This window comes from Orbicella faveolata, unplaced genomic scaffold (assembly GCF_042242905.1).
Source record: "Orbicella faveolata isolate gen_17 unplaced genomic scaffold, um_ofav_v1 contig_34, whole genome shotgun sequence".
NCBI classification, from domain to species: Eukaryota; Metazoa; Cnidaria; class Anthozoa; order Scleractinia; family Merulinidae; genus Orbicella; species Orbicella faveolata.
In genome coordinates this window covers 3,391,262-3,417,184 of record NW_028301563.1, presented here as the reverse complement: position 1 = coordinate 3,417,184, position 25,923 = coordinate 3,391,262, and the positions used below count along the sequence as shown (strand labels likewise).

Sequence of the window (25,923 nt, the reverse complement as noted above, 5' to 3'; positions counted from 1 at the left end):
CTGACTAAAAGATTATTTTGAGGCTGAGAAAAGTTGAATTTTTTAAACAAATTAATGTCATAAACAATTTGCTTATTGGGTTTGTTACAGTGCGTTTAGTGAAACCGGAGCCACTTAGACAATGAAAACCAATCAGATGGCAGAACTGAAACAATAGATTCCAACATTTTCAAATCCAGCCAATCAAATGTCCGGTAAAAGCAATGAAATATCAACTTGTTCGTTGTGATGCTCGCGACTACGTGGTCTCAAGCTCAAGCCGTTGGTAACTTTCGCGTTAGAAATTATTGTGTTACTTTAGATTTTACATTTACAACCGTGATAAATTCATTAGATTGACCGTTTTCCATTGTGAACGTACGGCCAAACGAACATCATCTTTACGGCTGTCGTTTAAAATCGTAGAATAATGTAATAGATTTTGACACTTTTTACAAAATAAATTCCGCTCCTGCAATCTACCATGACAACAAACCACTTGCTGCAACACTGAAGAAACCGGTCGCAAACAATCCTGTTCGTCTTCTGAGAATGTTCTGCAGAATGTTAAAGGCAAGGATCTTCTCATTGCTGACGCCCTTAGCAGATCCCAAACGACCAATCAGAACCGAAGCAAGAGTGAAGAAGAGATTGAAACTACTGGGTTGGTTCTTGAAGAACAAAGCGTAAAACGCCACCCAAGTGAAATTCCAGATGAAACAGCCAACGACAGCATCCTACAGTCAGTTATCCACCGCATATATGCAGGCTGGACAATCGGCAAAAGGTATGGGCTTGTTGAAATCCTTCCATTCTGGACCATCAAAGACAAACTGTTATAAAGTGATGGAGCTGTATACAGAGGTGATCGCATCGTAGTTCCAACTGCTATGAGAAAGATCAAGCACACATGTGCTCGAACATCTCTTTGGTTGCCCGGGATGAACTCTCAGCTGGAACAGTTCATTCCCACATGCGAAGTGTGCAATTAATTTCAGAAAAACAGCCAATAAGAAACAATGAGTCATCCAATTCCTATAATAACAAAGCGCGCTAGTCCTATATCTGATTCCTATGAGCCATCATGAACGAAATCTCTATGTACGCACGGCCGTGCGTATATAAGATGACGTGTGCAGTTTCAATTTAGCTGCAAAATTTCCGTCGAGTTTAGTGCAAGTTCCTTTCGTTTAAGTTTCGGCAACGTGAAGATTATTCTAAACAATCCAAACTCTACCTGGAGCCTTTGACTTTTGCTTACTTAAACTTGAATATTTTGAGTTTGTTTATCTACATTTTCATTGAGTATTTTTGACTTTGTCATTATAGTTGATTCGAAGAAGCGAATTTTTCTTTGCCCATTTAGAAACCAGGTTAGCGTTTTCGTTCAACCGTTGCTCAACTGATCGTGGCGTGTTAGGATCCTAATGACCTTTGTTTTCCTTCACCATGCATTGTGAGAACTTTGTAGTCAATCAAACATAAAACAATGATGTTTTAGCGCCCAAGTTGTTGTCGCCATGTTATAAAAGAATTGGTTCAGGCTTTTAGCTGTGCGTATATCGAGTTGTGGATTCACTTGGGAAGTTTGGAGGGCACTCAACAAGCTAGAGTTGCTCGAGGCATAGCCTCGAGCAATTCTTGCGCTTCTTTAGTGCTCTCCAAACTTCCCTTAAATCCACAACTCGATATAGGTACGTTAAGCGTGAACCAATTCTAGAACTTGGTCGAAAATTGGGTGTGACATTTTAGAGTGGAACAAAGGACACTATCTGGTGTTAATTGATTATTAAAGGCGATTGGATTGAATTTGACCGAATGAACAACCAAACCGCAGCTGAAACCATTGATCTGATGCAAAAACAATTTGCAAGATGGGGAATTCCTGATGAGATCGTTATTGACTGTGGCAATAATTGTGACTCGGCAGAATTTTCACAATTCTGTCAACGGAAGAAGATAAAGCGCACGAAATCTTCTCACCATCACCTACTGAGCAATGGAAAATCTGAATATACAGTGAAGATTGCCAAAACAGCACTGAGAAAATCCGAAAAAACTGCATTAAACCCGTATAAAACATCACTGGACCAGCGCAATACACCCACGGTAGGAATGACAACATCTCCCTCACAGCGATTCTTAAACCAGGAAATAAAAACCGAAATACCTATGAAAGCAACTCTCCTGACCCCGCAACTTGCTGAACAAGTTTTGGTGGAAAAAGCAGAGAAAATCAAGAAATCTCATGTCTATTATGATAGAAATGCCAAAGATCTGAATGCATTATCGACTGGCGATACGGTAAGAATCAAGCCTGACGGATTAGCGAAAGGACAAGAGTGGAGGAGAGGTAGCGTCGTAAAGAGTCACGGATACCGGTTCTATGATGTAAAAGTAGATGGCAAAGTACTTAGAAGAAATCATGTTCACCTGATGCCAGATAAGCAAGACAACGCTCCAAACATGTCACCTCAGTTCCACACAACAGAGACCAAAGACTACCAAGACAGCCAAACCTACAAATAAGATGTCACTATCACTGCCAAACGAACACGTTCGGGGCGCTGAGTAAAAGTACCTGCACGACACTCTCTTTAGACTGGTTTAACGTAAAATTTTACTGAGGGAAAGGTGTTAGGAGATTGGACCCCAATGTAGACTATTATGGGTTGTGTTTGAGAAAAGACTTGGGGAGTAAGTGTTGTGTTGACTTCGATGGACTGTTGTCCTGTTCTCTTTTCCTCGTGCCCTCATGTGACAGTGGGTGTTAGTTAGCAGGGGTCCTTCTAAAGTTAGTAAATAATATAGTTTCTCATGGTTATCCGTTGTTAATTCAACACAGTCTTCTATCTACAATGTGTACAAGTTTTTTTGAGGAAGACGAAAAACAGTAATTATCGATTATCTTTTAAAGCACCTGTCGCGGCTTTTAGTAATAGAAATAGGTGCCTTACTTAGTCAGAAATTTTTGGTGTTCGATATGTCTAAATCTCTCTAATTTTCCTGCGATGCTCGTAGGACCATTCTCCCGCTTTATAAATTCTGCTATGAATATATATTTTGAATTTTATGGACAATGACAAAACGGTCGTGGACATGTTCCCTGTCGATCATTTTGAGCTATTTTGATATTTAGGGAAACAAGCACAATTACAAATACTATTGAAAGTGTTATTCAGTTTTAGTTCTACCGCGGTGATTCGATTTCGCGCTCTCCTCCAATAAACGCCCCGCTCCAATATAGACGCCGCGATAGCGAAAATAACATTTAAGACATTCATATAGAAAAACCTGCCAAGACGAACGAACTATGATGTCTGCTTTTCTCATTTGCACTTAATATAGAGAACATTATGACTATGATTAGATTCCCTACTGCAACAGTTTTTCGGTTAAAGTATGTTCTTCTTTTAAGTATTGTAAAAGATGTAATTATAAATGTAAGTAGAATTAAAGATGTGAATGGTCCAAAAGAAATATCAGCCGCGTGCCTAATAAGTCCCTCCCCGCTCTGTATCAAGTGCTTGCCTTTAACAACCAAAAGAGGGTATTAACCCCGCGGGTGTTATGCTCATAAGTTTGCAAGCAGGTGTTTCATTTGAACATAAACTAAACTTGAGTTCACAATGAAGTCCCATAGATATGTTTTCAATATCCAAGTTAACTTGATCACGCAAAAATATTTAGAGGAAAATAAACAAAAACTTTACATGTAAGAAGTTTAATAAGTACACACATATATAAAAAAGAAACTGTAATATATTAATAGCTTTTGAATAAAACATTCAATAAAGGAGGGACGAAAAAAAATAATAAAAAAAAAATAACCAAAGAATGAATTAATGCCCAATAGTTTACGAAAACAGAGATAGTGAACAGGAAAAAAGTCGGGACAGTTCAAGGCTTTTAACTGAATGATTGCTGAAAAGGGAACTCTGGAACTTTGGGAGGTTATCACCATGGTTCAGCAGACGCATCTTTCATTCAAAAAAAAAAAAAAAAAAAAAAAAAATATATATATAATAGAATAACAATAAAAAAATAAATAAATACAGTCGATAAAATTCTCCCTTAAACAGGGGAGTAAGAACGAATTCTTTCCTTCAAGTGTAGTCGAGGAAACCGCAGAAAAATTATGATTACATGTCCATCTCAAAGGTAAATAGTTTTTTGTTTGCTCGCATATAACATGCACAATTTAAACAGGAAGTCTAATTAACAGCGGGAGGAATCACACTGACGTGAGTAACTAAGTAAGTCTCTTACAGCTACCACGCTTATCAACTGCATCGCCCAAAAAACGGTGACAACTTGCAGTGAGTTGTTCATTCGACTAAATATCAATGTCGCTAGCTCAACGTTAACCTAACATTGTCTACAAGACTTGAGAGCCTGCCAAGACGCCGTTTTGATGTCAAACATGAATGGTACTGCCCTCGTTGTTTTGCTGTCATGGATTTTAATGATGCTTTGTCCAACGCACACGGAGGGTAAGTTCGACTGTCTTTGCATTTTTTTGTACTTATAAATTTAGGTTTGATTCACCTTTGAGCATCCTAACAGCCACAAGTGACACGGGTTGGCATCCCGAACTTTATGTCATGAGCAATTTGAGTATATATCGTTCGCATTTCCCATCCTCGACGTTGTGTCCATAATCTTGTTTTTTTCTTTCCTCCGGGTACTCCGCTTTTCCTCTCTACATAAAAACCGGTCTTTTAAATTCAAATTTGAAGCGGAATCCAAGGACAATGGGTTTTTCAGTCTCAAGCCTGTTACATACCACTCTTCGTGTTAAAGAAAGTTCAACATTTCATATCCTCGAGTTTTGCAGAGTTCAGTTGGGTCAAACAAAATTGTTAAAATTTTCGCGGGTAAAAGACTGTCGCAATATTTCAATAGCCTCACTACTGTACTTCCTCAGACATGACTCGAAAGTAGTACATGCATAGAAATGTTGTGAATCAAGGTAATCTGAAAACTTATCTGAAAATTGATCTACACCAGAGGGGGAAAACCAGTCTGTAAATTCCATGTTTACTTAATAATTAACACGGTCTAAAATAGGTTGACGCTGAATTGTTTTTCCGACTTTAATTTTATTGTCTCAAACACGTTTTGTGAGAGCTTTTCGGGCAATCTTTTAAAAACCCTTGAACTCTAAAATAAGTCGACTGTAACAAGTCTTCTCTAAGAAAGTGAAGCAAAGTTACAAGTAATTTTTTAGCCTCCCTTTAATATTTGTGTTCATTGAGGGAAGAACACAAACAATCGTATTTATGCATCTGCAGAAATAAAAGTTAACGAGGGTGGTCCTCGGGTGTGTGTCTGCAACAAATATCAAGTAGAATTCAACCAGCGAGGAGCGCCACACTCCTACTTTATTAAATCTGCTGTAAACATATTTTGAGTTTTATCAAACAACGAAAACAAACAAACAAACAAACAAAACAAAAAACAGTAGCTATACCATGTTGCCTGTCGGCCATTTCTACAAGCAGAAAAAACAAGCTCGACTATATTCTCAATTTCTCCGACGGTACTTGTGACAAACTATGAACTTTGCATGCACGCGTTACTATCAGTTATTGTCAGTGATTGTCAAGTGTGTTTTATCAGTTATAATATGCGCGGCCGGCGATCAGAATTCTGGCGTCGTGGAGCATGAATGGTCGCTCGCAATATGCTCCGTTATTAAATAACAGATTATCAAGAAACCTCTCGTTGCATGGTGTCTGGAATGGTTTGATCACCAATGGCTTACCCTCAGTCGTTGCCTGTGCCTCATTCTCTCGATATTAATGACTCCAACGTTGCAGAGAAATGGATCGAATGGAAGGAAATGTGGTTACACTAAAGTGTAGCGGCTAAAGTCAACAGGGAAGATGGCGAGGTTCAAGTGGCTACGTTTTTCACGGCAATAGGTCCAGAAGCGAGAAAATTCTTTAAAACGTGGAATTTAACTGCTCCTGAGAGAAAGGATATCAAAGCGGTCATCGAGCAGTTCGACAACTGCTGTACCTAAGAAAGTATATTCCTTTTGAGCTTTATCGTTTTAATTTACGGCAGCAAGAGCGGGGCGAATCCTTTGATCGGTACGTAACTGCTCTTCGCCATATCGCTGATAAGTGTGTTTTTGATGCCATTACGCCAGATGATATCCTTGGAGACAGGATTATTTTTGGCATTGCCGACAACAAAGTCAGGGAGAGGCTTTGACGGGAACCCGATCTTAATCTCGCCAAGACGTCTGATATTTGTCTCAAGCTCAGATCAAGGCAGTAGGCGATCTCAACTCAGTCAACCATCACATAGTCAAAGACAACGAAGAAGGAAAGTCGCCTACTACTCCTGCAAAGCAATTGCGATATCCTTACCGATTTTGGGGAAGAAAACAAGAAGCTTACCCTGCTTGGGGCAAGAAGTGCAACAGGTGCTGAAAAGAAAATGCCGTTTGAATTCTAACTCCAGACAAGCCTCAATGGTAGAGGAAGAAGATGATTACCCTGTCTTTCAGGTGTTCATGGTGTCGGCAAACCAAAGTTCTGACTTGAATTTCGTTACGCTAAATGTGGCAAGCGGGAACTTCGTACGGTTTGAGACTGACACTGGCGCCCGATGCAATATTTTACCAGTCCATATCTACAAGAAGGCAACGGGTGATTACAGCCTGAAGGACATTACTCCAGTGAAGTCGTCAATTTTGTCTTATGCTGGTGGGAGCATTCCGTTAAGATCCAAGTGAGGCATGAACATGGATCGTTTACTTTTCTGTTACTATGTCGTCTGGTGGAGAGAAACGTCGCCGTCCAATCCTAGGTAAAACGGAATGCGAAGGAATCGGCCGGGCGTAGTCTAAATCAAAGACTCAGACGCGATAAGGAGGCCCGATACAAGTGGTGTTGTAGTGTTCTCTCTCCAAGGCGCCATTTCTAGTGCCAAAGTGTATACTAAAGATCGATGTTTTCGAGGATGGCCTCGGCGCTCTTGACGGCGAATACCATATCGGGCTCAATGAATCAGCAAAGCCGGTGCAGTACGTTGCCCACCTAGGTCAGGTTGTTCTTCGCGATAAAATCAAAGAAACTCTTGAGGAGCTGCATGGTTCTGGAGTCGTTGAACCGGTCACGAAACTTACACCCTAGATCTCCTCTATGTTGGTTGTCACCTAAAGGAACGGAAAAAATTCGCGTATTCCTTGACCCAAAGAATCTGAACAAAGCAATTTTTCGCGAGAACTATCGAGGACATCGCTAGTCGTCTACATGGAGCTAAAGTACTTTCAGTCCTCGACGCAAAAAATGGGTTCTGGCATGTGAAGTTGGACAAGGATTCGTCGCATCTTACCACTTTCCATACACCCCTTGGTCGCTAACGATGGTGTAGAATGCCATTTGGTATAAGTTCCGTCCCCGAAGTCTTTCAGCGGAGAGTGCATGAACTGATCGACGGCACGGAGGTTGTGATAGATGATTTTATGGTGGCTGGGTTTGGGGACAATTATAAGGAAGCTCTGCGTGATCACAATAGAAACCTTGTCGTCTTTCTCCAGCGGTTTTCACAGCGTGGGGTAAAGCTGGCTGTGTAAAAACTTCAGCTTTGCTTAGACGAAGTCCCGTTAATAGGTTACTACGTAACTAAATCGGGCCTGAAAGCTCACCCCGACAAGGCGCGCGCCATACTGGAAATGCCACGCACCGCTGATGTGAAGAGTTTACTCCGCTTCAATGGCACCGTTCAGTACTTAGCTAAATTTCTTCCTGGCTTCTTAGAGGTCCCTCACCCCCTTCGCCAGCTAACTGCGCAAAACGCTGAGTGGATATGGTCAGATTCACAGGAGAAAGCGTGGAACGACATTAAAACACCCATCACTCAAGCACCTGTCTTACTTTACTATAGCTTAAATGATGAGGTCACCCTCTAATGGGATACTTCTGATATAGGATTGGGAGCCGCCCTTCTTCAATTAGAGCAGCCAGTAAGCTTTGCATCGAAAGCCCTTGCCCAAACTAAAACGAGAACGCTCAAACTGATAAAGAGATCGTCGCCATTGTGTTCGCTTGCGAGAAATTTGAGAAGTATATTTTTGGACGTGATGTTGTCCACGTGGAAACAGACCACAATTCCTTGGACGAGATTTTTTAACAATAGTTTCTGTTACGTACCTGCAAGACGGCAGCGAATGCTGCTCCGACTTCAGCGTTACACTCTCGAAGTTAGCATGTACTAGAAAGGCCCTATCATGTATATCGCTGATACCCTGAGCCGAGCGTATCTCAATGAAAGGACGTCTTGCGAAGAAGTGAAGTCTCTAGAGTCTGTAGACCATACACATCGAGACCTTGCGTGTCTCTCCGTCTCGACTGGAGCAGATTGAGAAAGAATCCTCTCAATAGTACAAAACGAAAATTTAGAGAATAAGAAATTTTTATCGTCTCTTGTCAAGCGTTAATATTTCGTAGGTTACATATCGACTGTAAAAAAATACTAGTTTTCTTTATTGTGACCAATTTTGCGATTCGACAACTGGAAATCTTGATATCTTGCCAAAAATCAAACCGCAATGCGCGTGTAGGGAAGGGTATTAGTTCTCATAGGCACTTACACTACTCGAGAATATTTCAAATTTCAGTTGTAGAAAGGCTTAAGCAGTTCTTAGAGAATCTTCCACGGCGCTCATAGTTGCAGATTCGATGACGCATGCGCATTCATATGATTTCCAGTTCAAATTTGAGTAAAATCGCGGAGAAATAAAGGTATTTACCTTTGTAACAAGTTTAAAGGCAGAGACAAACAAACAAACAAACTAACAATTAAAGAGACGGGGAAGCAAATGAAATAAACAAGGAAAAAACAAATAAAGAAATAAAAATAGTATTTAAAAATAGCTTGAATTTGAAAAGAGAGATATCCTAAAGAAAGTCAGATGTTTCCCAACTTGACTGAGTATATTTTGTTGATAAGTTGTGGCTTCTATCTTCTACTTTCTCTCTTATTGATTGAGCAGCTGAGTACTACAAATAACACAACATTTTACAGTACCGATTAATAGGTTTCAACTGCATTGAATTAACTGATGACAATTCATAAAATTTCAGCAATTCCAGGTCTCTATTCGTGGAAGACAGGGAAAGAAACGGGCATGAAAGGGCTCTATTCAGTTCCAGTTCTATTTGCCCTGTGTCACGTGTTCTATGAAGCTACTGCTCAGCAATGTAATGAGCGGAAAGGTGGAAAGGCCATACTTGGCATGATGCTACAGCGACACATCTTTAAAAGGATCACAGGGGCAACATTGGGTGACGTATGCTTGCGGGAGTGTTACCTTGACGTCAGGTGTCAGAGCTTTAACTTTGTCATTTCCCAAAACATGTGTGAATTGAACAACCGCACAAAGGAAGCCAGACCTGAAGATTTCTTTGCTGACCCGGAGAGATATTATTTTGCAAGAGACTGGAAAAGAGGTAAGTTAATTGCAATTGAAAGAAACATTTATGATACAAATTTATTTAAACAAAGACTTACACGTCTTTTCCGCTTTCCAGAAATGCTAGGCTCTATCCCTGAACTGCCCGCTGAAACGTGCAAAGAAATCAAGGCCAGTGAAGGAGGACAAGCGGTCAGCGGCAAATACTGGTTCGATTCCATTATACCCGGAGAGACTGTACTCTCTCACTGCGACATGGAGAAAGAAGGTAAATTGAGAGAGAAAATCAGAGGCTTGAAACCTTCTAATGTTGGGAAACGAGAAGGGTATTGGGAAAGCAGGCAGAATACTTGTCTCAATTCAAGGAAAAACATAGCGCTCTTCTCTGCGGTAAGACTAAAGCTACAGTGATTCACAATGTTGTGGAATATCCTTATTTTGACAGCTGAACTGAATGTTTGTTTAAGTTACATTACTAAACTACACTGAGCATTCGAATCCTGGAGACGGTCTCGATATTTTGGTTGGACAAAAGTCTTCTCAAAATCTCAATTCATGCCATTTGGGATTGCTCTTAATATCTCCACCTGTATGGATCCCATGGCAAGCAGGTGACTAATTTACAAGGTTACTAAATTCGTTATGTAAAGTGAAGATACAGTTCAGCAAATTATAATCATCCATATTTTGCTAGACCGACATTGAGTGTTGATATTGAGTGTTGCAGAGGTAATGACAGTCATATTTTCAGGCTTTACGCTTGGGAGAAAAATTGAACAATTCTAGTTGAATATGATGAATAAATGAGCAAATATGAAAACAAGAAAAAAATTATGTATATATATTTGAGTGCATTGTGCAAGTTGGAGTATGATCTGACATAATATTACTATCTAATTCAATTTACTAATGCGATGGGCATTTCGTTTTTAGATGTGGACGAATGTAGCGCGTCTATCCCAGTGTGTGACGTCAATGCCGATTGTAAGAATACTCTCGGCTCTTATCGTTGTTCCTGTAAGGCTGGATTTGCCGGAGACGGAAAAACGTGCAGCGGTAAGAGAGTAGCAGAATAATAAAGTATCTAGTGCACCTGTATCATACTTCAATGTGATTTTTAGAAAGTAAACGGGTAAAGGCAAAGTCTTTTATCGAGCCAAGTGGCTTATCAGGCTGGCTTATCTCCGGTTTAGTTTTGGTGGAATGAGGCAACTAGACTTTCCTACACCCCCTGGATGATATTAAAATCCATAGCAGGGTGTACCCACCATGCAGCCATAAATTCGCGGTACTCATTTATAAACCTGCGTTGAGGTAGGTGGAGATATGTTTCCAGGCGCTCTTCTGTGGCCCTTAGAAGTCTTTGGGCGTTCCTTGAAAGCAATTAGATCCCTCGAGTAGCTTGTTGTCGGGTTACGGAAAAACGTGCACCGGTAAGAGGGTAGCAGAATAATAAAGCATCTAGTGTATCACACTTCAATGGGATTTTTAGAAAGTAAACGGGTAAAGGCAAAGTCTTTGATCGAACCAAGTGGCTTATCAGGCTGACTTATCTCCGGTTTAGTTTCGGTGGAATGAGGCAGCTAGACTTTCCTACACCCCCTGGATGATATTGAAATCCATAGCAGGGTGTACCCACCAGTACTAAATTCGCGGTACTCATTTATAAACCTGCGTTGAGGTAGGTGGAGATATGTTTCCAGGCGCTCTTCTGTGGTCTTTAGAAGTCTTTGGGTGTTCCTTGATAGCAATTAGATCTCTCGAGTAGCTTGTTGTCGGGTTACGCAGGGGATGGCGAACTCACTCGTGATGGTGAGAAAAATTGTTTCAAGTAGATATCAAAGTCACCACCAACCTTTATAGCGGAACTTCCGCCAAGCGTAGCCCCATACCCATATAAGTACGTACACACGACGACGACGACGGAGTCGCTCAAGATGGCGGCCATAGGCCAGCTAATAGGTTGACAGAGACATGCACCCTTGGTTTATAGCATTCTTCTTTGATATTGGACATCCATGTTATGGTCAATTGACACCTCTCAAAACATTATAGTGGTTCTCTTCATTCCCTTGCCTTGAAAGAGTTGACTGTACTTACTTTTATCGCAAGCTTAATGATATAACGGATAGCATCTTGTGATTATTCGGTTTTATTTTGTAGTCGGAAATCACCATGCAATGAAAACAGCTCTAGACACCGTTCCTGTTGTTTGTTTTATTGATCTCTCAAAGGGTGTATTGAGCCATTCACTTGAGACCTTGGGAGACCTGCTGCTAGACCTGGCTGGCTATTAAGCAAAATGTTTGTACACAGAATGTTTGAAATAACCTCATGCATGACATGGCGTGTGAATTTGCGTGCGCAGTAACGATGCGAAGAAACAATTAGCGCTAACTTCCTTAGCAAGCATGATAAGATGCAACTTTTGGTAAAGTTTTAAAAAAATATGCTAATAGGGTTCAGAGCCACCTTAAAGTTTTGAAAATTTAAGGTGGCTTTGGACAAAAGTTGTGTCTTATCATACTTATCAAAATTTGAAAAAAATATAGTATGTATATACCAAAAAAATTCACTGTGCCATTTTTGTATTACAAGCCCCTAAAGCACAGGGGACCCGTCCACTACATCAGCAGTAAAAATAAACATACTGTTATTTACCTGTGCTGCTGTGTCTTTCTTAGCCGTTTAAAAGGGATTTGAATGAAGCGAAAGCGGTATACATTTCGAGTATTATCTTACCTGCCGCTTTGTAAATGTGACGATCCGATTACGTCTCAAGGTTCCATTATCGTCGTTAACTACTGACTCTCATCGGGGGAGCGGCCGCGTTAATATTTAGCAACGAAAATCGAAATTTGTGACGTCACGTCATAAATTACAAAGTGGCAGACAAGATCATGTTAACCGGCTTTGCTTCATTAAGAATGGCTGACTGTTAGGATCGAGAAACGCCGGTCAACGTCCCATTTGACAAATCGCTCATATTTTGCCCAAAGATACCCTTAGGTGACCTAATTCTAAAAATCATATTTAAAGGTTCCAGCGAATTTTTATTTTTCAGAAATTCGCGAAAATTTGAAAGCTCGGTCAAAGTGCAGTTTTTCGTGTAATAAAATGACTGAAATAAGGTGCGAGGACGAAGCGCTGCTTAAGTCTTAAAATAAACTCAATTGACTTCAAACTTCACACAAATTTGGAACAACCACTCTAATTTATTCCTCGCTTTAAACTAATCTCAGATATGTTGATATAGTGGTTTTCCGAACCATTTTAAAAACAGCTATGAAGCGTGTGAAAAATAACGGCAAAATATAGGTCATGTTTAACAGCATAAAAATGCATCTGGTACCTCACTTTCCGATTATTTTACTTTACAGCCTTAAAATATCATTATTAAAGATATACCATGCCAAGTTTCATGCTCGAACTCGCAGTATTTCCCTTTGTGAAAAACGAAAATCTATGTCAATGTGTTGGGCGTAAATAACACAATAATTATGCACGAACCAGAGACAAATCAATTTCAATGGCGAAAGTAAAAGGCTATCATTAATTAGAATCCCGTCAATTCACTGCTATCAGTAGAAACATAATGTCCACTGCATAAAAACTGTTTTTAGACGTTTTCGAACCATTGCGCGTTAACTTTGTTTAATTTCGTGTCGGCCGTCATGTCTAGTTTGTCATCGCGTGTATTTCCTTAATGTCAACAACACGTGAATGGTTGTCATAACAAACGCAAGAGATTTCCTGGAACCTTAATGTTTTCGATTCACCAAAACGCTTTAAGTTCGTTAAGACACAATAATGTGTCAACTTGGTATGCTTTTTAGCATCAAGGACGTTAAAGGACTGTAAATTAATCGAGTTGAAATATCTTGAAGCAAATCCGGCAAAATCGCGCCCTTATTCTAATTTGGTAAACAGCCGATCTCCGCTCAAGTTCAAGAAGTCGAGAGGTTAATCCGGCAATGTATTACCGGTACAACAACAAAATCAAACCGAGGTCATAAAAAGTGTAAGTTTAAAAGTATAGTGGCAAGTTCCAAATAAATTTCGCCTATATAAATTGGACACAAGATGTGAAACGGTCTGACCCGAAACAAATAAACAAAATATTAATACGACTAATTTAACCCGAAAATGTTACAGAAAACATACCTAAAAGCCGTCGATTCCCCTCGATACCACTCCGCATTGCCTTAAAGAGCCCAAGCTTTCTGCTGTAAGAATCAGGGGCCACATGAATCTGTATTTATTATATCGGCAACCATGCTGCGTGGCTGATATTCGAGACTCAGTAAAAGTTGTCACACAACCGTACGAGCAGCCCAGTCGCGCTTTCACTGCTCTTGCACAAATGTTCAACATTTCGCAATTTACATAAACCGACTACAAGTTTAAAGTAGTGACAGTAGATTGAAATGCGTCTTTTAAAGCTGTCCTATCGAGGAACAATTATTTCTTGTTTTTGAATGGTTCTTAGTTGTAGCTACAGTCGGGGAGGGGGGGGGGGGGGGGGGGAGAGGGTATTCCCGGAAATTTCGGATATCTGTATGCCGTGGAAGATTAAGTGGTCTCCAGCTCTTAACGACAACACTGAAACACTAGATACTTCTCGAAGTATCACAGGGGTCACTAAGCTAAATAATTTTGAGTGTAGCACCGCTGAGTCAATTAACCGTTGGCGCGCATATTGCATTGACCGTAGACAGGTGGAAAAACAGTTAAACCGGAAAAGCCTGTTGCACATTGTAATTTAGCGTTGTCCAACACGCAGTCGGTCTGGTTGTAATGTTAATCGTATTTGAGAGAATCTCAAGTTTTCTTTCGACACATACTGGGGTGACATACTACTAGATGGGCGTGGCCGGGAGCCACGAGTCAAGTCAGTCAACTCGCCGTACTTAACCGAGAGGAGTGACTGCGACCTTAACATCAGTGCCATTATCAACGGGTGTGACCGAGGAAGCGTCTGCTGAGGTTTCCATAGATAGTAACCATGCACGGTAGGGGTGTACTGATGTCTTCAAGGCCGCTGCATTCGTGTCTTTTATAGGCTGTCTACTTTAGAGAGGCGCTTGTCGCTGGAGAAATGTACTCAGTCCCTGGAAAGCTATTCCCTTATGGACTTAGCCAAAATGTGCTACAAACCTTGCTTGGAGCAGGCGTTGGCGCTTAACTCAAAGCCACAATAGGTCACCAGGAAGCCCTCGTTGTTTTAAAAAAGGTTTGGGCTCTCAGGGCAGTCAGTGACAAGCAGCAATCGTATCTTATGGCAAAATTGCGCGTTGGTCAAACGACAGGCCGAAAGGTTGACGCCGAACTGGTGGCGCGGGAATGCGCAGTGCCAGGGATCCTTATAATTTTCGTCTTTTTCAGGTGCTATTTTTTCTCTCATCTAAGTGCCGCAATGCGCCAAAGTGATCCTGATGAGATGCATGTTCAGGCATCTGAAGAGGAGAGAAATTTTAGTCAGGCAAAGGAAGTTGTAGAAATACTCCAGCTGCAGCATCCTTTGGTACACGACCAGCAAGACTCCTATGCCTTGGCGATGGAGGGTGACCTAAAGAACCTAAAACTGTGTATGCTACCGTGCGGGTGCGAAGACATGGGACTAGATATACCTCTCCCACTCGTGCGCGGAAAAGCTCCAAACTCGGCGCTTCTGAAGTATTTTACTAACAACTGCACTTGGCGGAAGTATTCTTAGGAACTGCCAGTGTTTGGCAAGACACCGGCACCTCTAGCGGGAGGGGGGGGGGGGGGGGGGAGGATCGCTAAATTTTTGTAGAGAAGGGGAGGGAGTAGAGGAGGAAGACACTTATGAGGAAAAACTAACGGCCGAATCGTCTCAACCTCGTTCCCAGGGTCTCTCATCTCACCACACCCCTGGAGCGAGCTCAGCATCAGTTCATTAGAATAACACAGAGGCCTATTAGGGTAAAGCGTAGGGACAATCTGCAGTCCTTCCACTAGTGGTTCACTATCACTCTTCTCGGTTAAGCATGGCAAATTGACTGACTGATAAAAAGTAGTATGTCACCCCAGTATGTGTCGAAAGAAAACTTGAGATTCTCTCAAATACGATTAACATTACAACCAGACCGACTGCGTGTTGGACAACGCTAAATTACAATGTGCAACAGGCTTTTCCGGTTTACCTGTTTTTCCACATGTCTACGGTCAATGCAATATGCGCGCCAACGGTTAATTGACTCAGCGGTGCTACACTCAAAATTATTTAGCTTAGTGACCCCTGTGATACTTCGAGAAGTATCTAGTGTTTCAGTGTTGTCGTTAAGAGCTGGAGACCACTTAATCTTCCACGGCATACAGATATCCGAAATTTCCGGGAATACCCTCTCCCCCCCCCCCCCCTCCCCGACTGTAGCTACAACTAAGAACCATTCAAAAACAAGAAATAATTGTTCCTCGATAGGACAGCTTTAAAAGACGCATTTCAATCTACTGTCACTACTTTAAACTTGTAGTCGGTTTATGTAAATTGCGAAATGTTGAACATTTGTGCAAGAGCAGTGAAAGCGCGACTGGGCTGCTCGTACGGTTGTGTGACAACTTTTACAGAGTCTCGAATATCAGCCACGCAGCATGGTTGCCGATATAATAAATACAGATTCATGTGGCCCCTGATTCTTACAGCAGAAAGCTTGGGCTCTTTAAGGCAATGCGGAGTGGTATCGAGGGGAATCGACGGCTTTTAGGTATGTTTTCTGTAACATTTTCGGGTTAAATTAGTCGTATTAATATTTTGTTTATTTGTTTCGGGTCAGACCGTTTCACATCTTGTGTCCAATTTATATAGGCGAAATTTATTTGGAACTTGCCACTACACTTTTAAACTTACACTTTTTATGACCTCGGTTTGATTTTGTTGTTGTACCGGTAATACATTGCCGGATTAACCTCTCGACTTCTTGAACTTGAGCGGAGATCGGCTGTTTACCAAATTAGAATAAGGGCGCGATTTTGCCGGATTTGCTTCAAGATATTTCAACTCGATTAATTTACAGTCCTTTAACGTCCTTGATGCTAAAAAGCATACCAAGTTGACACATTATTGTGTCTTAACGAACTTAAAGCGTTTTGGTGAATCGAAAACATTAAGGTTCCAGGAAATCTCTTGCGTTTGTTATGACAACCATTCACGTGTTGTTGACATTAAGGAAATACACGCGATGACAAACTAGACATGACGGCCGACACGAAATTAAACAAAGTTAACGCGCAATGGTTCGAAAACGTCTAAAAACAGTTTTTATGCAGTGGACATTATGTTTCTACTGATAGCAGTGAATTGACGGGATTCTAATTAATGATAGCCTTTTACTTTCGCCATTGAAATTGATTTGTCTCTGGTTCGTGCATAATTATTGTGTTATTTACGCCCAACACATTGACATAGATTTTCGTTTTTCACAAAGGGAAATACTGCGAGTTCGAGCATGAAACTTGGCATGGTATATCTTTAATAATGATATTTTAAGGCTGTAAAGTAAAATAATCGGAAAGTGAGGTACCAGATGCATTTTTATGCTGTTAAACATGACCTATATTTTGCCGTTATTTTTCACACGCTTCATAGCTGTTTTTAAAATGGTTCGGAAAACCACTATATCAACATATCTGAGATTAGTTTAAAGCGAGGAATAAATTAGAGTGGTTGTTCCAAATTTGTGTGAAGTTTGAAGTCAATTGAGTTTATTTTAAGACTTTAGCAGCGCTTCGTCCTCGCACCTTATTTCGGTCATTTTATTACACGAAAAACCGCACTTTGACCGCGCTTTCAAATTTTCGCGAATTTCTGAAAAATAAAAATTCGCTGGAACCTTTAAATAAGATTTTTAGAATTAGGTCACCTAAGGGTATCTTTGGGCAAAATATGAGCGATTTGTCAAATGGGACGTTGACCGGCGTTTCTCGATCCTAACAGTCAGCCATTCTTAAAATCTCTTCTAAAGGACTAAGATGGACACTGGAACGCAGGTAAAAACAAGTACGTTTATTTCTACTGCTGATGTAGTGGTCAGGTCTCCTGTAAATTAAGAGTGTTTTTAGCCGGTCATACTATTGCTATGGTAACCTATTGTGTCACCAAAATGATACCAACGTATTCAGCAATGATTGGGCAGTGTTTTGATATTATGATTGTAGCACCAGGTGATGAAAACAAACATTATGTTGAATAACTGAAAACATGATGTCCTTTTAGTGCAAGGCATTTCCTGTCTTTCAACAGTCTGCGGGTTCAGTTGTCCTGACCAATCAGGAGAATGCTCGTATCCAAGGTGTAACTAAAAGTTATGTTATATGTGACACGCGGCCCTTCCTGCGATCATCGTTATCCTGTGAACAGCTACTTTGTCGCTAAGTCGAAACTTTTTCCCACCGCCTCCCCAGTCACCGACCTGCTGATGGTAACCGACCTGTCTATGTATTAGGTAGTTTGTGTTTAGTTTGTTGTTACTATCAGTATGACGGATGTTTCTTCCCCGCATTTCGTGAGGAGATTTCTATTAATTAATGTTTTCAAATAAAATTGTCATATTTGTGGCCATTTATCTCAAACCGCAAACTAATGCGAAGCCTTGTGGAGCTCTGGATATACTAATTCCAAAAAATGTCTCGCAATAAAAGAGTGGTTATAATGATCCATCAAAATCGAACTGTTGGAAACTGTGTTGAGCCACCTTGAGTTAAGGTTTGTTTCACTTCCTTATTACAGATATGGACGAGTGTCAATTAGGGTGTGAAGGTGAATTAATCAACATGACACGAGCGTGGGACAAAGAAAAATTCTGAGTCCCCGACAGGAATCGAACCCATGACCTCCCGAACACCGGGCGGGCGCTCTATCCACTGAGCTACGAGAACTCATGGAGAGCAAGGTCATTTAACTGAGTTCATTCACCATCTTTATTAACTTATCACTACTCACGATGAATTCGATAGCGTTGATCCTAGCAGTATGCAGGACACCTAGCATATATGAACTCAGTTAAATGACCTTGCTCTCCATGAGTTCTCGTAGCTCAGTGGATAGAGCGCCCGCCCGGTGTTCGGGAGGCCATGGGTTCGATTTCTGTCGGGGACTCAGAATTTTTCTTTGTCCCACGCTCGTGTCATGTTGATTAATTCACCTTCACATTTCATTACCGAGCTTAAAATTCGCCATCTTTATTAACTTGTCAATTGGGGTCTTATTCCTGTCATGCCCAAACACATTGTGTAAATGTTGCTGGTTCCTACAGCTGTAGATGTTTACCAGGCTATGCCGGTGACGGGCAAAGTAATTGCAACGGTTTTTTTGCTTGCACTGCCAGTTTTTCTTCCCTCTGCGATTTTTACCCAAAATAAGAAGGGTCCCGGCCCCCCCGAATAGAATATGAACAGCGGATTCAGGTATCATAATTTTCAAATAAAGGAACTATCTACCTAAAAGTGTTATTTTTTCCCCGAGAAACTCAGGTAGTCAAGCCTGCCTGTGATGAGGCCAAAATATGTAAAAGAAGGCCTGATACATTCCATTGTCACGTGCTCCGCTAACTCCAGATAAAATATCTATCGACGGAGATATTAGCCCGCGTAGCTTGGCACTTTAAGCAATTTTTTTCAAGCAATTTGAGCGGGAGCGTACATAGCGGTGAACCCACGAGGAACCGCCCGCCTGGATTACGCGCATTTTTTATTGCCGCCCCCTGTTACATATTTTGACAAAACTATCCGATGGGGTGTTTGCTCGATGGCGGCGAAGAGCAATACGCCGAAAAAGCCTGTTAAGGAGGAATCGAGAGAAGTCTAAACGATGATTCTATACTTTGTTGTTGTCCGCTCAAGATCAAATTCGGAGAATTTTTTACATTTCCATGCAAAACGTTGTCAAGGTCTCTAAGCGTGTAGGATTTCAAAATGGCACTTTGAATGTAGAAGATTACGTTATTGCTTATACAGTGCGCACCTTGCGGTTAAGGTTACTTTTAATCTTCGGGGGTGTCTTATGGGAAGAAATTCATAGGCACGCCAGTTTCAATACAACCCTAACGAACTATATATCAGATGAAAGCTTAAGACATGAAGTTTACGATAAAAATACAATTTAAGCGAGGTTTTATTTTAAGTGTGTCAGGCTCTTTGGATTTTCGGATTGGTTGTCTAGATATCTGAAAGTTGGAGTGGCTAAAAATATGCGAGATGTGTTGCGTGAATGGACGCCACGGGAAAAATATGTTAAATGTCAAAATTTCCCAACACGTTTTCGTTTGTCAGTATCCCTGGAATGTTTCGACAAAAATTCACGGAAATCCGTCAATTCTGCATATCCTATGAATTCACTCAAAATGGATGTATTCCTCTCAGAACCAAATGCGAGATTTTAGCGGTCGTCGATAAAACCAGGGACATGGAACATTCCGGAACATCCCGGAAATTCCGGAACATCAAAAAATCATAATAACTATGAGAAAAATATATAAATTAGATTAAGGATTACCCTAGAAAAACAAATAAGTAAAAAAAGAATAAGAAAAATTAACTGCAGGTTTCAGCTCCGAATATGCAAAAGAAGAAAATAAAAAGAAAAAAAGAAAAAAAAAATGCGATCGACTGCAATGAGTGAAGCCGTGGGGAGGGAATGGTTGCACAAGCTATATATCCCCAGTAATCCATTCCTGTCAGTTGTTCAGCATTGGTTTAATCACGTGACGATCCCTCATTTTACAGTGTGAATGAAGAGGTCGATTTGAATCAAACTCCAACCGAATGAAATAAAACTAAGCCGAAAGCTCACAAGTACGCATTGCGGACCTATTATTATATATTACGCTCAGGTTTCCATGGTATGACTGATCAAAGTTAGTTTTGAGCCCGAAACGAGATGAAAAAGACACGCAAAATTTGGCAATGTGTTGCAAGCGAAATATAGCACTAAAATATGACCATTTTTTTCTATGGGCGTTAGCTTTAAATGCCATAAGAACACTTTCTACGGGTTAACTATACACCCACCCGATGGGATATAAAAAATGTCTCTGGAGAATTGGTTGTTAGTCACCCTGAATATCACGAGATTATCCAAGTACTTACCTTGATTATCTCTTGTGAATATATAATTTGTTTCCTTTTCAAACCGCAGATAGCTATCGTAGAATACTTGGGTGAGAAAAGAAAATCATAATGGAACAGTTTTAATTTTTTTATTTTATCTTAAAGGCATCGAATTACAAATTTCGCCAATTAAAAACGTCGATTAAAAGCATTTTAAAAGACAGGTAACAAATAGAAAAATACTATGTTACTACCTTGGCCAAACAAGTAAAAGTAGGAAAAGTAGAGTTCTCTAGGAAACGTGACCCAGTATGACAATAACACAATCTTTTCCTTGGCTAAATTCTAGAAATCCAGCGCCTTGCCGATATTTTGCAGCTGAGGTTGAGCTTATTGTGAAGGTACAAGTTTTTTACAGAGATGGAGTTACGCAGCTAGTAGTTTTTATGATTTATGTTATTTCCATATGAATTAACTCGTCAATGATCTAATTTCCATAAACCATAGAGAATTGCTTAAATTTACCTCGAAAACGGGCATTGGTAATCATGATCGGAAGCATTAAGTGACCCATCTTGTCGAAATGAACAAGCTATGGACAATCATATCCCCGAGCAGTCTGCAACCACGTACTTCATCAGTACACGGATGACGTGGGTGTTGTAAGGCAGATGAAAAAGTACATATTTATGCAATTTGATGGTGAATTTTGCAAAAATTCTAACTTCTAGTCGATAGATTTTCTTCATTTTTTCCCTAGACGTAGAAAATCGGTAAAGAAAATGACCCATCAAAAGAAAAATAGGGGTAACCAAACATCCAAGATCGTTAAATCCAGGAAAAGTTAAGGCAATGGCCATCTGCCGTATCATTGATCAATTTATTACTCAGCGCGCGCTCATGCATAACGTGGTGAGTGAATTTGCGTGGGCAGTAAGGATGCGCAGAAACAATTAGCGCGAACGTCCTTAAGATCATTTCCCCCGAGACATTTTTTGATAACCTAACAGGTGGGTTAGTGTAGGCGCGGTGGTCTCGTGGTCAGTGTGCTCGTCCCGCGATCGAGCGGTCCGGTGCTGTGTTCTTGCACGGGCAAGACACTTTACTCTCACAGTGCCTCTCTCCGCCCAGGATATAGAAAAAGGTACCAGTGAATTGTTGGGGAAACAAAACAAATTGCAGGGGAATGACCTGCGATGGACTTGCATCCCGTCCAGGAGGAGTCGAAATACTCCTAGCCGCTTCACAATACAGAAACCGGGATAAGCTCCAGCAGCTATGAGCCAGTCTGGCTCAAGGGCTTCATTTTGTTTTTATCAGTTGGGTGTATTGCTAACCCGTAGAAAGTGTTTTTATCGCATTTAAAGCTATGGTCCATAGAAAAATATGGCCGTATTTTGGTGTTATAATTCACTTGCAGCACATTGCAAAGTTTTGCCTGTCTTTTTGATCTCGTTTCGGGCTCAAAACTAACTGATTTATATTATTTTTCGTTCAGTACCATGAAGACTTGGGCTTGATATAAAAATCATTGAAAGAATCTCAAGTAGGTGTTGTGCGGTGCGCCACGTGATCATATCCAGAAGATTCAGCAAGACGGTAGATTTTGAGTCCAAACAGGGCAAAATCGATTTTTTTGTGCAAAATTCTACCAACCAAAGCTGTATTAGAAGAACTTAACTACAGTCCATTTGTATTCTTATCATAGGACCTTACTATGGGCAAAGTATGAGTGAAATCGATTGTTGGACCTGTGCCACCAAAAATCGATTTTGGTCGATTTTTATGGACAGTCACTCTTAAAAAGTGAAGAACGTTCTTAGCTTTGCGAACTTTGAAGCCGAAATCAGTAATACGATAGTTGCTTTTAAATGTTAGTTACTTCGATTAAGTTCTTGTAACTATTTTTTGTTTTCATTTGACAGCACCGTTTGTAAGTGCAACGAGCTCCTGTGCAAATTTGTTAGTTAGTCAAACTAACACAGATGGAGAGATCGAGTCGAATTCACTCATGTCTGGGTATTACACCAATAACATGGATTGCCGGTGGAATTTAAGTTCAAATGCAGAGATTGAACTTGCTTTTCTTCGTTTTAATACTCAAACGTCTGCTGATTTCGTGACAGTTTACGATGGTGGATCATCATCCTCTCCTCTGATTGGTACATTTAGCGGATCTTCTCTCCCTTCACCCGTTCAAAGTTCATCCAGAAATCTTTACGTGAGGTTTTACATCTGATGGCTCAAGAACGTATCGTGGATTTCGCGCACATTACCGAGGTATGATGTTATGCAAGAACATTCTTATGATCAAATGACAGTCAAAATTTCCATTGAGAAACCAGATATAAAAATTTGAACAAATAAGTATTTTGACAAAACTAAACTTATCACAAATTAAACTTATTAATACGAAGATGTGGTCATTGTGGCTATTTATATAACATGTCAATTTATTCTCGCATTTTGCTTAGGTCTTATTACTCTATTGTTCGAACTGTAAGTGTTGTTTACGTATTCGCTTATTTGTTTATTTCTAAATAAAATATGCAATTATACTTATCTTCATGATAATTTACGTTTTGAAACATTTCACTCGATAGTTATTTCAGAAGGAAGCGTTCGTATCAATGGGAGTACTTTGTTAACCGGTAGAGTCGAAATCTTCTACAACGATCAGTGGGGCACTATATGTGATCATGGTTGGGATATAAATGACGCCAACGTGCTGTGCAAGCAGCTTGGTTTCCTACAAGCCTCGCACGCGTACAGTGGCGCAACTCATGGTCAGGGAACCGGTCCCATATGGATGGATGACGTAGCATGCTCAGGGAGCGAGTCACATATCTATGACTGCAGTCACCGTGGATGGGGAAACAATGATTGTACCCATAGTAATGACGCCAGTGTAAGGTGCTCTTACGGCTTTCCTGTGGTTCGCTTGGCAGGCGGTGGAAGTAAGTCTGGTCGGGTTGAAGTTTATTATAACGGACAATGGGGCACAGTGTGTGATGATCTCTGGGATCTCAATGACGCAAATGTGGTGTGTCGTCAACTTGGCTTCTCCAGCGCGTCCTCCGCTCCTCATAGTGCAGCATATGGTCAGGGATCAGATCCAATCTGGATGGATGATGTAGCCTGTCAAGGAGGTGAGGCTTCACTCTTTGCATGTACTCATGCTGGTTGGGGAGTGGAAAACTGCAGTCATGGCGAGGATGCAAGCGTTGTTTGTAACGCTTAGATTGCTAAAAACTCTGCGTAAAAAAATGTTTAATTGTGCAGAGTCTGGTCCCTTTTGGTTGATTATCTAATTTAGCAACATATCTATCACTACAGTAACTAGAGGTTAGTCTAAATTTCGGTTCGATTTAGTTTATGCTTTTCGCACAAATAACCCTCATCTAAAGAGGATATATACAGCGATTTTTTTCCTTTTTTTGATCAATACAGTAGGATAATTAGCTGAGTAGCACAAGAGAAAATGAGGGAACAGCCCCATAAATGTTCTCTTTAGGACCTGACGTTCTTAATCATTGACTTAATAGTTGAGGATCTCAGTAAACTGAGACGTCTATAAGTAGAGGTTCAAGCTGAAAACTGCATGTGCATAGGCGTTTAACCGCTATAGATTATGTCAAGTAATTTGCAGATATCCTCAGCGGGTGCTCCTCACAATCCAATGGCCAGTCGTCGATGACCAAAAGTTGCTTTGTTACTTAAGATTTGTGGGGATTTAGGGTTTAAGGTGTTTTTGGATATCATTAGCTTTTAGGGTGAACCCTCATACAATCATGCGACTCTCTTCGCCAAATAACTACCCTGCGTAGTCACGATAATTGGTTAATATGTCGTAAGAGATATACTTAGAAGGTAATTTAAAGGCCAAAAACTCTTTTTATTCTCCTCGTGGTCTACACACGAGGCGAAAATTTGATTTGAACAAAACGCGATTATTATTATTATTATTTTGTATGTGTGTGAGGTTTTTTCAAGTTTTTGTTTTCACGGTAAACCCATGCCAACATACCAAACTGGAGGCATATTTGAAAGTTTTCGATAATCATTTTTCGAATTGCGTTTTGTTAAAATCGACATTTTATTTGGTATGTTTAGTAGAACTCTTGAAGGCGCAAAGTATATTTGTGTGAAATTAATTTGTGAAAACTTCAAGGACAATGGAGCTAACATTTTTATATATTCATTTTTCATTTTTTGGAAGGGGTGGGTGATGAGTTAACTTAAATTGCGATATTTTTATTAGTTTTGTTTGTTTTTGTTTTGTTTTGGTTTTTTTGGCCCTCATAACAACGAAATTGCCTTCTACGCGGATTAATTTTGACATTATGGCACATGTATTTGCTGTTTTTTTCTCTGTGTGTTTGTTACAATCCGTTTTTTCCCAATTTTTTCTCTCTGCGATATTGCGGTTATCGGGATCCCCAGATGACAATAAAAAAGGATAAAACTTTATTTCGTAGAGTGTTAAGGTGATTTTTATTGCATTATACGTTTAAGGAGACAGTATCTTGTTAATAGTTTCTCAGGTGTAGCTTAAAGTTTTTAAGAAAAACGCACTGTTCGTAGGAAGTGGTTTCTACCACCTACAAAAAGGGGAAAAATAATGAAACAAAGGTGTCGGATATCACTGATTTTTTTTAGTGGCCTTGTTATGACAACTGATTTTGCTCTATATCTATAGGTTTAAGGACACAATATCTATTCACAGGAACAAGATTAAGAATTGGTTTCTACCAGCTACATTAAAAATAAGTAAAGAAATAAATAAAACAAAGGTGTTGGGTATCAATGATCACGACCTTGTTTTTTTTGCTTTATACGTTTAAGGATAATAATAATAATGATAATAATAATAATAATAATAATAATAATAATAATAATAATAAGTCAATCTTTCTTGAGGAGGCTCCCGTCCTCCCTTTTGTGAATGCATTGGCTTATGTCCATTCTCGAACGAGAGTACTGCCTCATCTTTTAAAACTGAACTTTGCCTAGTTTCCTTTAACAATTGCAACTGTCATTAGTATGGCGAGGTTCTGTTTGTGAAAAAAAAAAAAAAAAAAACATTCAATGTATTATTTCTATCCACTTGCATACTCATATCGTTGTACAGATGTACAGAGAGGGCAAGGAAGGGGGAGGAGGTGGTGCTGGAATTTGTCTGCGGTTTGTTGGTCACGACGTTATTTTTGATCCACTATCTTGGATTTCACTAGAACCTACCGATTAATGGAAATTAATCCAAATGACAATGGAATATCAAGGAAAAAAAAATAAATAAAAAACACTGAAACGTGATAAATTCGAAATTTGGCTCGTCCCGTTTTTCAAAATACAGTATATATGTAAATCAACGTTCAGCATGGGATGACTCTTTCCTCCTATTTTTTTTTTTTGTGCTCCATTTTTTACTCCGTTCCTCAAGGTTA

At 40.1% G+C, this 25,923-nt stretch overlaps 2 protein-coding genes across 2 annotated transcripts; both read left to right on the top strand.

The window, feature by feature from the left end:
- Positions 1–4,030: 4,030 nt before the first annotated feature.
- Positions 4,031–22,715, top strand: LOC110068068 (uncharacterized). Its single transcript, XM_089272209.1, has 6 exons — positions 4,031–4,472; positions 9,090–9,446; positions 9,528–9,799; positions 10,343–10,465; positions 11,158–11,221; positions 22,402–22,715. Exons 1-6 carry the CDS (start codon positions 4,394–4,396, stop codon positions 22,713–22,715), a joined length of 1,209 nt encoding a protein of 402 aa, XP_089128335.1. The 5' UTR covers positions 4,031–4,393.
- Positions 10,353–23,849, top strand: LOC149104325 (scavenger receptor cysteine-rich type 1 protein M130-like). The gene is made up of 3 exons (XM_089272097.1): positions 10,353–10,465; positions 22,402–22,756; positions 23,080–23,849. Exon 3 carries the CDS (start codon positions 23,286–23,288, stop codon positions 23,715–23,717), a length of 432 nt encoding a protein of 143 aa, XP_089128223.1. The 5' UTR covers positions 10,353–10,465; positions 22,402–22,756; positions 23,080–23,285; the 3' UTR covers positions 23,718–23,849.
- The last annotated feature ends 2,074 nt before the right edge of the window (positions 23,850–25,923 follow it).